Source organism: Cynocephalus volans, chromosome 1 (genome assembly GCF_027409185.1).
Source record: "Cynocephalus volans isolate mCynVol1 chromosome 1, mCynVol1.pri, whole genome shotgun sequence".
In the NCBI taxonomy this organism is placed as follows: Eukaryota; Metazoa; Chordata; class Mammalia; order Dermoptera; family Cynocephalidae; genus Cynocephalus; species Cynocephalus volans.
Window position 1 is genome coordinate 193,196,560 of NC_084460.1, and position 14,104 is coordinate 193,210,663.

General features: G+C 39.4%; 1 protein-coding gene across 2 annotated transcripts in view; it reads right to left on the reverse strand.

The window, feature by feature from the left end:
• CNTNAP5 (contactin associated protein family member 5) overlaps positions 1 to 14,104 on the reverse strand; it is a 761,255-nt gene that overhangs the window by 253,802 nt on the left and 493,349 nt on the right. For both annotated transcript variants that reach the window (XM_063097434.1, XM_063097424.1), the window contains exon 12: positions 10,508 to 10,627. In XM_063097434.1, coding sequence (XP_062953504.1) covers positions 10,508 to 10,627 — 120 coding nt within the window. The remainder of the gene's footprint in view (positions 1 to 10,507; positions 10,628 to 14,104) is intronic.

The following is a 14,104-nucleotide window of genomic DNA, read 5'->3' on the forward strand; positions in this document are numbered from 1 at the left end:
AAATATCTGCTTACAACGTCGGCCTCCTCTGACTGGGAGTTACTTGAGAACAAGAATAGATTCATTCATTTTGTAAACTCAGTGTCTAGTCAACACACAAAAGTTTACTTGAATGACAATTTCTGAATGACCAACTGAATAATTAACTGACTGATGAATGAATGAGTGAATAATGTATAAGTAGCTGAACATGTCAAAAAAATTAAATGAGGAAGTAAATAAATGAGAGAATTAACAAATATGTAAATAAGAGATTAATAAAGGAATTCAAGAAACAAGTGAGTAGGTTAGTAAAGGGGGGATGAATGAATGATCAGATAAATGAATGAAAATTACATTGCAATGAAGTGAGCTTTCTGTTCTCATCCACATGTGTTGGAGTCAACTGGTCTTGCTAAGAGATGTGTGAAAGGAATTTCTCTAAGTGCCTTTTAAAATTCTTGGCAATTCAAAGGTGACAATGCTTTAATTTCAGGGTAATGCTACAGCTTTATGACTTAGTAGTTTTATTTAATGGCCCAATTTAGCAGGAGATTATGCAGTCTGCTGCTAGCCCAAAGAGACCACTTTAAAACTCAGGACTCTAACACATGCAGATCTGTTCCTGAACTTTGCCTAAGAGACCCAACTTCTGGAAGCCCTATTTGGTCACCACACTTTAGCTGACAGCATTACGTATTAAACAAAAAGAAAAGACACTTAAAAAAAGCTTCCCTTCTCTGAACTGTTGAATTTCTATTCTGCTTCAGCCTAAAATGGTCCTCTGGAAAACACTTCATTCACAGAAGGCAAATTGTCCCTCTGAAATATAAGCAACAATACAAGTATTATTCCAACCGATTAAACTGCTAGTGAGCCTCAACACATATGTCACCCGTGAGTGAGTCGCAGCCAGGAAACGATGCTTGTGTTACCAGGGGACACAGCTTGCAGGCTCCTCCCCAGGATGAGCTGAGCCTGGTATCCATAAAGACAGTGGGTGGACATGTTTCTGAGAGAAGGGGAAAGAAGATAAAGAGGAGGTCCTGGGCTTCCTTTAACACCTGCTCTGTGATAGTCACTCTCTGACACTGTTTACATGTTAACTCATTTAACTGACTGCATACCAACCATAAAAAGCTGTTACCATCACCCTCCATTTACAGAGAGAAAGAGAGAGAAACTAAGGTGTAAAGATCAAGAATTTTGCTCATGGCCTCACAGACAGTAATGACAACAGATAGTAATGTAATAATTCAGAGGATGTAATAAGTACAAGCACTGTTTTAAGACTTTTAATTGATGCATATGAGTTCACATATTTTCACAACCATCTTCTTCAAAAATTGTAAGCTTTTAATCTACACAGGTAGAGGTGAAAGTGATGGAGAGTCATAGCCAGATCTGTGTTTTTGAAAGATCATTTTGGTTTTTGTTTGGATTATGAATCAGAACGGGGAAGGCTGAAGACCTGCGCATATTTTTACTACAAGGACATGAGATTATACACTCTGTGAAGTTTGGGGACCATATCTTAATTATTTTGGTATTCTTAGTGGCTCATCCATGCCTGGCCAAAGCAGAAAACCAATGCATATTGATTCAAATATGCATATGGCCTCCCAAGCTTCACAACTCTTTGATAAGAAGGACTGCATACAGAGCAGAAGCTTTAGATCCAGACAGCTATAATTGGTTCCTGTTTCTACAATGTACTAGCCTCATTAATGCGTTAGTAAAATGAAAATTATTCCAGCTGCTTCACAGTGATGCAGGTTGCATTAGCTCGGTAGATATTCAACACAATTTTATGCAGTCTGTAATCAAGTGACAGCTTTTTGGCACAGTACTTCTGTAATGCTGGCTACCCAACTTATGATAAAAATAAATCAGAATTAAGCCTAGCTTATTCTTGTATAAGCCCTTTGTAGGGCAATGGAAGTTAACACTTCCTTTTTGGTGTGTAAGTGCACGTGTGTGTGTGTGTGTGTGTTGGATATGGAGTCTTTTGGAGTAGAAATCAGTAGGGAGATACCAGCACAGAACTTTATTACAGATGCATATGACAAAAACAACTGAATTCTACTTACTTTGTGGTATAATACAGATGCCTAAAATTAGCAACATGCTAAGAAGTCTGGGGAGAAATAAATGCTCCTTAACTGAGTGGCCCCATCCTATGTTGTGGGTGACTTTCATTCCCCTACACTGACAGACCTGTGTGAAGTTTGTAGGCAAACTCACTGACATCGCTCTCACTTTGGAAAGCAAGGATGACAATTTAGGCCTAACCGCGTGGATAGATTTCTTTCTGTCTGTCAATAGCTGGGATGATAATCTATTACCTACATTCACACTGCACAATTATGTGCAGAAATATTGGAGAGACCTCAATTGCAGCTTCTCTACCTACTCCATTATGCATGCTTTGATGATTTTTAATGAAAACAGAGGCTGCTGCCAAAGGAGTGAGAAACAGAGCATCATAATAGCTAGGGTGATAAGATAGGGAGATGTGTAAGGTGGTTTGCAAATGGATTATGAGCTGTTTGAGAATGGAAAACATGTTTTGCTTTAGAGATTTGACTAAATCTTCCTTGCAAATTCCGTGTAATGCCTGATGATTGCAGTGCAGGTCCACATGCATAAAATCGGCATTGCATCCATCAAGATAGGAAATAAATGTATTTTTGTTAACTGTTCTAGACAAACGATTTTGCATATCAATATGTAATTGTACTGTACAGAGGAAAAACAGGGCTCATCTAAAAAAGTTTCTTTTAACGTGTTGACAAGATGTCCTGTTAACATAAAAAAGGGCACAATGTAAACTGAGTAGAATGAGTTTAAATGTCAAGTTCTAAGGAAAATCTTGTCAGAGAGCCTCGCCCTTCTGGTTCTGCCTTGTCAATATTGGAAACTTTCCCTCACAAATGCTCCCTTTATGCTCCTGGATCCTCTGAATCTCACAGAAACTGCAGGAGTAAAGATTTTATTGCTGGCGAAAGAAGATAGCTCTCTTTATGGCTAGGCTGACTCTACAGGCATCATCCAACCTGGACATAGGTGGACAACTGTGATAGTGAATGAAGGTACAATTAATAACTACACCATGACACTGCACTACCCTATCTGATGGCCATACCATCTACTTCCAGCAGTTAGGAACTTTGCATATATGTTCTAATTGCCACATTCATCCTGAAAGGCAGATGTTCTTATCATCTCCATTGTACTGATAAAGCAACCAAGATCCAGAAATGTTAAACTACTAGTCCAAGCCCACACAGCTAGAATACACCAGCACGAGAATTTGAACCCCAGTGTGACTCCAAAACCTATGTCCCTCCCATTAGTCATTCCTACACTTGAAGAAAAGAAGGGATTTGGATTGGCTGGGCAGCAACGAAAGATCACGAAGGCAATGAGGAGCAGACAGACACTTTTTATCTTGGACTTACAGAAGAGGTTGTGAGTCCAAGAGTAGAAATGATAAGTCCAGTTTAGATTAAATACTGAGGCTGTTTCCACAGTTTCAAACTATTACTGATTTAATAGAATGGGGACTGAGTCTATGGTACGTTATGGGAAGTGGAAAAAAAAGAAGGAGAAAGGTAGAAATTAGTCTTCAAGTTGGCAGTGATTTCTCAATTTACACTGGACTCATTAGAATGTATATAAAAGTAGAACTAAGGCTTTATCAAACCCTGTCCGTTATTTTCCAACAAGAAGCTCATGGCTCTGTGAAGACACACAAGTAAACACAGATGGTTATAATGCACTGTGATCAGTGTCATGGAAGAATCTACAGAAGATGAGAGGAGAGAGCAGAGGAGAGAACCTGACCCAGAGTGAGGGTACCCAATGTGTTAGCCAGGGTTCTCCAGAGAAACAGAACCAACTGAACAGGGTGTGTGTGTGTGTGTGTGTGTGTGTGTGTGTGTGTGTGTGTGTGTGTGTGTGTGTGTGTGTGTGTGTGTGTGTGTGTGTGTCAGAGAGAGAGATTTTTCAAGAATTGGATTGTGAAGGCTCAGTATGTCCAAAATTTGCAGGGTAGTCCAAGAGGCTGGAGACTTGGGGAAGAGTTTTAGTACAAGTCCGAAGATGCCTGCTGGCAGAATTCCTTCTTGTGCAGGGGAGATCAGTATTTTTTCTTTTAAGGCCTTCAGCAGATCAGATGAGTTCCACCCACATTACGGAGGACAATCTGCTTTACTCAGAGTTCACTGATTTAAATGTTAATCTCATCTAAAAAATACTTCCACAGAAAGCACCCAGAACAATGTTTGAGCAAATATCTGGGCTCCATATCCCAGCCAGGTTGACACATAAAATTAACCTTCACACCAAGGAAAGAGAGTAACACCTGAGAAGCCCCGTACTCCTGTCTCTTCAACACAAACTTTTTATATAGGTACTTCAGATGTTCTCACATCTCAACTACTCACAGTGCCCTGACTTTTCTCCACTCCTGCCTTTTCCTTTATATGGATCCCAGTGCCAAAAACTTAACTTCCCGATGACATCTCACACAGTCTACAAGCCAAGCAACACAATTTTGTATGCATTTTCACCCAGCAAACCAATTTTTAGTCCCCTCTGGATTTCTGGTTGTCTCAAATGCATCTTTCCCTACTTGCCCAATTAGATTGATGCAGCCAAGGGTGATCACAAACTTCTCCATCATTAGCTGCAGTGTTCTGCATCCTGTCCAGATTTCTACCCCCAGCTAGTTCCATGGAGCCCAGAAGTCCCTTTTGACAAAACATTACATTTTACTCTGTCAGAGTTTCTTTTTGTTGTCTACTTGTCTTAGGTATTGATTAACTGAGTGCCTGTATCAACTCTTGGGGTCAGTTTGTTATTTGAGTCTGTTATTCTCTGTGTGTGTTTTTACATTTATCCTAACCCTTACCCCCGTTAATCTGTAAAGGGAGGCACTTTCTGGTTCAGGTTGAAATTTATTAAACAAATCCACGCTTCATTTATTTGCATGATTTATGGATTCCACTAACGACCTCTACCCTCACCACCACCCTTGATCCTTGATGCTTCTTGTCATTTTTTCCCAGACTTCTTTGAATAGTTCTGTAAGCAAATTAATATGTATGTTTTCCATTGGCCCTACCAGATCCACCCGTCTCCACACTCCTCTATGTCTAGGAAGACTAAAATGTGGACTGAAAACATTCCAACAATAAGTGCCCTTGTCTTCTGGACTTTAGGTGGGTTCGGTCAATGGGGAGCTTAGGAAGGAGACTAGAAGGAGTGAGGAAAGATTGATGTCAAAGTGGTCGTTCCCCTTGAGCTGGCTGCTCCCCACACAGGAGTTTACGGCTGTCTCAAGATACCACTTCTCCACATGCACCCTCTTTCTGCTCTAACAACACCCCTTCCTATCACTTTTTCAGGCCCGGTGGTGGCAACAGCCACTCTGATAGTAGCTCTGTGGTACAACCTCTCCCCCATAACTTCCTTTTATGTTCTCACATCTTTGTAAATAGTCCTAATTTGAGCAAGCCATCTGAAAAATCCACTGTCCTCAAGATAGAGGGTCAGTGCTAACGTGCATGCATGGTGTGAGGAGGACATCCCGTTGCTACTGCTCAGAAAGCTCTTCATCTCTTTTTTCGGGCCAGCCAAGTAGTCAGGCATGCTCAGAACCTGTTTGTGGTATAATCATTCCTCCTTCTCCATTTTGCTGGATCAGACGCAGCTGATTTTCTTGCTGGGAAACTCTAGTTTAGGCAATGGGTCTTCAACAGTTTTTGCATGCTGTTTCTCACGTCAGTTTGATCCTTTCCTTTCTATTCATTCATAGTTTCATGAGATGTTCAGTGTTCTAACCTGACGACTCAGCTCATGGGTTTGACAGCCCCCACGAGTGTGCAGGCTTCAGGGACTCTGGAACTTTGTTCCTGCATTCATTCTCTTTTCCTGGAAATGCCTCCTTTCACCACTTCTGCAAGCCAGCTTCTACTCCCATAGAGGCACTGCCTGTCTGCCAGTACCCTTTCACTCCACACAAGGCAGGGTAGGGGACCCCTGTGCACTCCTGACACACACTATGCATACCCGGTCATTGATCTTACATTATACTTTGTTTCTGTGTCCTATCCATGATTTGTCTGTGAGGGTTACTGAAATGATACTCTTACATGCTAAATTTTGTCCACCAAAATGATATGTTGATGTCCTAACCCTCCATACCCATGAAAGTGACCTATTTGGAAATAGTTCTTTTATAGGTGTAATCAAGTTAAGATGAGGTCGTATTCCACTAGGGTGGGCTCAATCCAATATGACAGGTGTTCTTATAGAAGAAGAAAAACAGACACATGAGGGGAGAAAGCCATGTGACATCACATGAAGGCAGGGTGGCAGTATCTGGAAGGCAGAGACTGGAGTGCTGATGCTGCAAGCTAAGGAATGCCCCAAACTGGACAAACCAGAAGCCAGGAAGAGACAAAGGAGGATTCACCCCCATAGGTTTCACAGGGAGCATGGACCTGCTGACACCTTGATCTTGGACTTCTAGCCTCTGGAACTATGAGACAATGCATTTCTGTTTTTTAAGCCACCCAATTTGTGGTACTTTGTTACAGAAGCCCTAGAAAATGAGTGTGGACACACTTTCATATCCATAGCATCTTGCACAATGTGCAAATTTATGTTGAGTAAAATTATATTGAGCCAAACTAAATTGTAAATCATTTATAAAGATGTCAAAAGTAGACCAAATGAGTATTCCTGCAAAAATTTACTTTTTAACTTTCTCATCCATCACGTCACTCAATCCTCCATTCAAAAACTGGACCTTCCCTTCTCCCATCCACTAGTCCAGTGGTGAAGCAACTTAGAACATAGTTCCAGATATGACACACTGTCAAAAGTTTGTAAAGGTCTAGATTCAGTCCACTTTATCAATCAGCTTAGTCACCCCCTTTAAGTTACCCCAATAAATTGGTCTACTTTCCCCATGCAGAGATTGTGCGGCTTCACATCACATGAGGCAGTTGCTGCTTGAGCATTTCGGGATCTTCCCTCCCCCAAATTTCCTAGTTTGTAGGTGAAATGCACAGACTTCAGTGTCCCAGGACATTAGGTACTACCTTGACTATAGGAAGAGGGAGCTAACAATCTTCAAGGTATATTGTAAAGAGGGAGGCATTTGGGATTCAAATTTGCTGTTTTCCACACTAAAACTTGCCCGTCTTTAGCTTCAGGACATCCATTTGCAAGTACCTGTATACTTCTTTGGAGAAACATTCCATTCCCTTTTCTAAGGAACCTCAAATGTTCTCTCAGAGAATTCTAGGGGCGGAAGGGCTGTGAGACCACCTGGCCCCAGATCCTTATTTTAGAGATGTGAACTGAGCTGCAGACACTCGGCTGACTGGAACAGGTGCAGAAAAAGAACCCAGGTTCCCTGACTCCTAGCACTGTTTACATTCCTTATGGTGTAAACTACCCCAGTGATACTACTGAAAAGTACGGAGGACAGCAAGCTTGTGTTTTCAGAAACCAGAGCAAAATATACAACAAGACTTCCTCCCATTTCTTCGTTCCTTTCTCCCTCACCTGTTCCTCCATCCCCCGCTCTCTTTCCTGGACCATTTTATCACACTTTTCATAGTGTCATAAGTCACTCCTATTTAAGAATATTGAACATTTTAAAATTCTAAATAGAAAGATGCATATTTGATAACCATTACATTTATTATGCATTAGAAAATTGTTTCCCAATTAAATATGAGAATTATGCAATTTGGCATATACAGAAGTTTGATTTTATTTTTATAGGCATTTTAGGAAAAAACTAAAACAAAAGCCTGTACATTTTGCAACAGCATGTGACCAAAACATCATATTCAAAAGAAACGCCCAACCTTGCATATCAAGCCTGTCACCTCATGACACAACTCAGAGGCTCTGATTCTTTCAGAATTACATAAGCAAAACAGCAACCTTTAAATGCAAGCACACATTCACATTTAGCCATTCTTGAAAAGAACTATCAAACATAAATCCTGAGAGAACTGTGTTCTGAGGAGAGGCAGAGAAGTTCCATGTAAATAAGATCTATGAATCAATCATGTCCTTCATGTCTTTTACTTACATTATTTCAGAGAGCTTACAAACTTTAAGCTATATTTAATGTATATATTTTAATTTCAAAACATTTTAATGATATAGGGGAAAGTTGACAGTTGAACATTAAAATTAAAATTTATGATTTAAGTACATACATACACACATATAAATATAAAACATATACATTCATAGAAAAAGCACACGTGTACATTTATAGAAAAAAGTCTCAAGGACATTCTAACAATATAATAACAATGGCTATCTCTGCATTGTGGATGACTATAACATTTCCTTCATGCTTTTTTTTCCCCTCAAATCTTCTATAATTAACATAGATTATTTTATAGCAAAAAAAATTGAAAACACTGTTTAAAGCAAAACATATGCAATACAAACTAATCAATTAATGTTTTAGTGATATGAATTATTACTGTACCACAAGGCTCTACTTGCTTCTTGAGTCTTGACTGTTAGTCACAGAATTTCCTACCTTGGGCAAGTCATAAAATTCTCATATTCTCTTTCCTTCTATGTAAGATGGAGATGAAACATATCTGCCTCTGATTTTTGTTGTGAGGATTAAAAGGGATGATATTTGTAAATTTCCAATTCAGTTCCCAGAGATGGTTGGAGCTCAGTAATTGATACCCATTACCACCACTTCTATTATTACAAGTCACACCTGGTCACTCAGTAGTGGGCATTTATCTCCTTTGCTTTATTCTGTAGCTAAATTACTTCCTCCACTTTTTAGTAAAGCATGGACCAGGGACAAATTGCATCAGAATCACATGGAAAGCTCAGTAAAAGTGCGCTTACTGAATTAGAATTTTTAGGGCTGTAGAGTCCTCTTTTTAGCAAAAATCCATATGTTAATTATGTTTTGAAAATAACCAACATCCAGTGAGAACCCTAGTCCTTGCCCAGGTTGTTGAACTACAGGTTACCACACCATGAAAAGAAAACAGTAACACAACATCTAATTATGTTATAGGACTGTTGAAAAGCAGCTATGCTACATCCATTTGGGATAAATAACATGTTATGGAAATGCAACGAAATGGCATCCAATTCCAGGTAATTAGCATTTTCTGCAGAAAAAGTGTGGCCCTTTGAATTCATGAGGGCAAATTGGTAAGAGTCCTAAATCACTATTTCTTGCAATGGTTGGCTTGCATTTCTGCTTATGGTGTTCCTTGAGAGTGTTACCAATTTTACTGCCCCATGAACAATAGCCACTGTGTATTATTTCTCTGCATATCCTTGGGGTCCAGGACAGTGTCTGGCCACAGAAAGGGTTCCATGAGTATGGCTGTCTCATTGCAGAGAAGCCTGGGGCCTGAGGCCTCCTACTTTCCAGCTTCATTACATTACGCAGCTGGCATCTCTGAAGACCAGTGCTTGAAACAAACAAGAGTGTATGTGCCGATTAATGATGCTCTCAATGGCAGGAGTGCTTGCATAGCTGCATTTTTAAACATCTATTATATCAGGGTTTGGCTTTGTGCAATTATATTTCAGAGTAAATTAGTGATCATATGCCATTTCTAAACCCATGTGATAAAAGCCTCTTATTGCGTCCTTCTGCACTTTAAAAGAAGTTGCAAGCTGTTATGATTGCCAGGGAAAACGGACACAGCTCACTTTTTTTGTAAGGCATCTATGGGATAACCAGCCTAGCTTGCTGCTCCAATTCACCCTGTTGCATTTAATCCTCACGAATCTAGGGGGGTAGAACTTATTATTCCCATTTCTCTGATTAACAACTGAAGCTCAGAGAGAATATAAGATTCATCCAGGTCATATAGTCCTCGGTCCAGACATCAATAGAACTTTCCTACTCCTGAGTCAAAGCTTTCTACTGATTTTGAGTTTTGTCATTTGTTTGTTTTCCTTTTCTTTCTGTTTTTGAGTTTTCAAGAGAGAAAATGTCCTTGGCAAGCCTTGCAGAAAACATCTAATATAGATTGAGTATCCCTTATACACAATGCTTGGGCACAAGTGTTGTGGATTTTGGATGTTTTTTTTGATTTTGGAATATTTGTATTATAAACCAGATGACAATTCCTAATCCAAAAATCCAAAATCCAAAATACTCAAAAATCCAAAACTTTTTGATTATCAACATGATACTCAAAGGAAATACTCATTGGAACATTTCAGATTTTGGATTTTTGGACTAGGGATTCTTAACTTGTAATTAATTCCTGGTTCAGTGAAATATTATCAAGACCATTAGCAAGTTTTTTTTTTTTTCTCTCTCTGTCTCATGAAAATGACCTACCTGCTAATTCGTATTATTTACCAAAATGCCATTTCCACCCCCACCCCAGAAGTTGATCATTTAAATTCACATACATACAGGTGTCCCCTTCCACTGTTTTGTACTGTAAAGTGGCTAGGTGAAGTGTGAGTGGAAATTCTTCACCCTTACCTGTGATATTGCAGTACACCTGGAGGGGTCCCAGCGGTCCACTGCCATCTGAATCGATGTAGAAGAAACCAGCCGTGTTCCCTTGGTGCCTGTACACCTCACAGGACTGCTCGTAAATGGCTGAAAAGAGAAAAAGGCAGCAGAGAGGAAACTTTGCTTGGCTCTGTATATCCCTTTGTAGGACTCAGTAACTCCTACTACTATTTACTTTCCATGTTTATTTATTTCCCTTCTTTTATACCCACAGCTTTTCTCCCAACCCTTAATAAACCAGCATTCCCATTCTTGATAGAGTGTCATCTTCAATTTATCTTAACTCATCCATTCTTCTACTCAGCTCAGAGGTTGCATCCCCCCCAAAAGTTTCACTTACCTCTTATTTTGCCCTCCTCTTTGCTGATTTACATGTCCTTCCTCTATGCCCCCACAGTATAGTAAGCTAGGATCATAAACATAACTATTCTTTCTCCCCAGTGGGTTAGAGACCTATACAAGTAGTGGCCATGTGTTATCTGACATTACGTCCCAGTATCTAGCAGAGTGCCACACTTTACAGCAGGGATTCAACAAATGTTTGATTAGTGAATTTTAAAAACACATTCATAGAGTTTTTCCTTTTTAGTAATAAAATAAAAGGACACTGTTTTATTTCTATATACTTAGAACCCAGTGCAGTAACTAAGTAGGGTCACAATGAAGCTTAGTCTATTTTTACTTGACAAGCATTTACTGAGTTCCTAATATGTGTCCATAGATGTGGTGGTTTCCAGAGGACAGAACCACAGATGAGGCAATCAGTCTGTGCCTCAGAAAGCTCACTGCCTGGTTGGCAGCACAAAGGTCTCAGGGTGCTCAGATAGAAGCAGGCTCAGGTGCCCTAAAACAGGGGCTGTGACCAATATCCAGGTTGGAAAAATACATAAATTTTATTAAATGAATTATTCAAACATGAATAAATTTGGTAGGGTGTAAAGCAGGCATCTGCTGTCTCATGCATGAGAATATAAAATGTCGTCTTATGCTTCAGACAAAATGCCGTAGCTCAGAGCAGCAAGTACGCATCCAATCATGTCACCTCCCATGCCTAAAACACTTCAGTGGCTACCAACAGCTTTGAAGATATAGCACAAACTCACCACCTTAGCCCACTTCTGCCCCTTGTGACTAATGCCCCGTCCCAGGAATATGAAGCTGCAGTTTGTCATAATCAAATGTGAGGGGCGCCTCAAATAATTCATTACCGGTAAAGTTCTACAGCCTGAGAGGGTGGACTTTTTATAAATCAGAGTGAATTCAAGGTTATCCTGATACTCATGGCATTCTCTCTTGCATTCCTGAATGCTTTCTGAAGCAGGAGGTAAGGAGGAGTGTCACAGTTTGTGCCCTACATATCAAGCATAACATAAGGCTTATTTATGTTTGCCTAGACCTGATAACGCATTTGGGTGTGTCACACATGTGACAGTGAGCTCTTTTGTGTGTGGTGCCTCACTAACTGCACCCACACTTCCAAAATGACAACCATGTGTAAGGAGTTGCTGTTGTCCCATGAAGGGTAAACACCACCCAGACAGCACGTGGGTGGTTGCATAGTGGTTAGGAACATGAACCCTGGAATCAAACTGGGTGATTTTGTACGGCCTAGCTACCACTTAACTACCTATGGGAGCTTGGACAAGTTACTTCTGTGGTGACTCCCGTGATGGATCCTCCTGGTATTCATGCACTCTTCATAAATTTATGCCCTCCCCTAAAAGGTCTGGACTTACTGACTTGATCTAACAAATAGAATTTGACAGAGTGATGGATGTCATTTACAAGATAAGATTATAAAAAAAAAGTGTCTTCCATCTTGGTTGCTCCTGGATCACTCACAGTGGTAGAAACCAACTGCTATGTCATAAGACAGCCCTGTAAAGAGGCCTATATGGTGAGCTTGGAAGTTTCTGGGACATGCCACATAAGTGAATGCTGAAGCAGATCCCCAGTCAGACCTTGAAATGACAGCAGCCCCAACTGACCTCTTGATCATAAGTGCGTGACTGAGCCAGAACAACCCAGCTGAGCTGCCCGCAGACGCAGAGAAACTATGAGATGATAATGTGCTGTTTCCAGATTCTAAGTTTTGAAATGATTCACTGCAATAGAATAGCTAATGAACTCTCAATGCATTAATATTCTCATCTGGCTATAGGTCTAAGAAGAACCTACCTCACACTGTACAGGTACACTAAAGACTCAAAGACATAATACACATATGGCACATGGAAAGCACCTGATAAATATGAACTGTTATTACTTTTATGCCATCATTTCATGCCATGTTTCCTATTCTTTTCATACATTTTTTTTACTTGATTTTTAAAAAATTTTCATTGAGAATCATAAGGTTTGTTATGAAAAACCAATAGCCTCGCCTCCCTTCCTCACAGAGATGCTGACTTTTAATTCTTAGTTCATTCTTTTGTATCTCTAAATAGTGTCCTTATTGCTACTTCTTGATTTTCTTCATTTTTACAAGTTATCTATTCACTTACCAATATGGAAGATGAGGACTTAGCCCTTTTTCACCCACCCTCCCCAAAATATAAGTAACTTTCCATTTCTCCATGCTTCCAATATAGTTGTATTATAATTTTAGTTAGATCAGTGGTTACTGTTTACAGTGATATGACAATACAAATGCTATTCATCAATTAGCCACATAATATAATGTAATTACTTTTCCTTTCCTGAAAAAAACTAGTGTTTCTTGCAATTAATAATTACCTTATTCTCTCATTTGCCTAGTGTGTGTGCATACATATCATTATATATAAATCATCACTAATTTAACTTTATATTGACTAACAATTGGGCTGGCAGGTTAGCTCAGTTGATTAGAGTGCAGCTTTGTAATACCAAGGTCAAGGGTTCAGATCCTCTCATTAGCCAGCCACCAAAAAAATAAATAGATGAATACATTTACTAACAATTGTCTAAAATGCCTCCAAAAATATTCAAGTAAAAATTAATATAAATGGATACCTATGGGGGGAGAGAGAGAGAAAGGGGTGGGGAGATGAGACGGGGACGAAAGTTAGACCTTTCAGGATGTTTTATATTTTTAACTTGGAAACCGTGTTAATATAAAAAAGCAAAATTAAGTACAATAGCACAAAAAAAGGTACTCCTAAGCAGTGAAAGGAAATGAAAACAAATTTAATTAGAAATTCTTTTAGGTGATATTGAAATTCAGTACATGGATACTTCAAAATGTTTGTAGAAAAATAGAATTGAAAGATAATAAGAAACTTTCCACGAACTTTTTGAAGTACCCTCTTATTTTCTTCTTAGCTTTTTATTACAGAAACTTTCAAATATGTACAGAGAACACAGAGAGTAATAAAATGAGCCTGATGTCACCCAACCATCTTCAGCAATTACCAATATTTATCTAATCTGTCATCTATATTCTCAGTGCACCAGTTATCTGTTACTGCATACAAACAAACACATACGCTTTAAACTTGACCTAAAGCAACCATGGTTTCATGATTCTGTAGATCAGTAATTTAGGCTGGGCCTAGCCTGGGCAGTTCAGGCATCTGTAGTCAG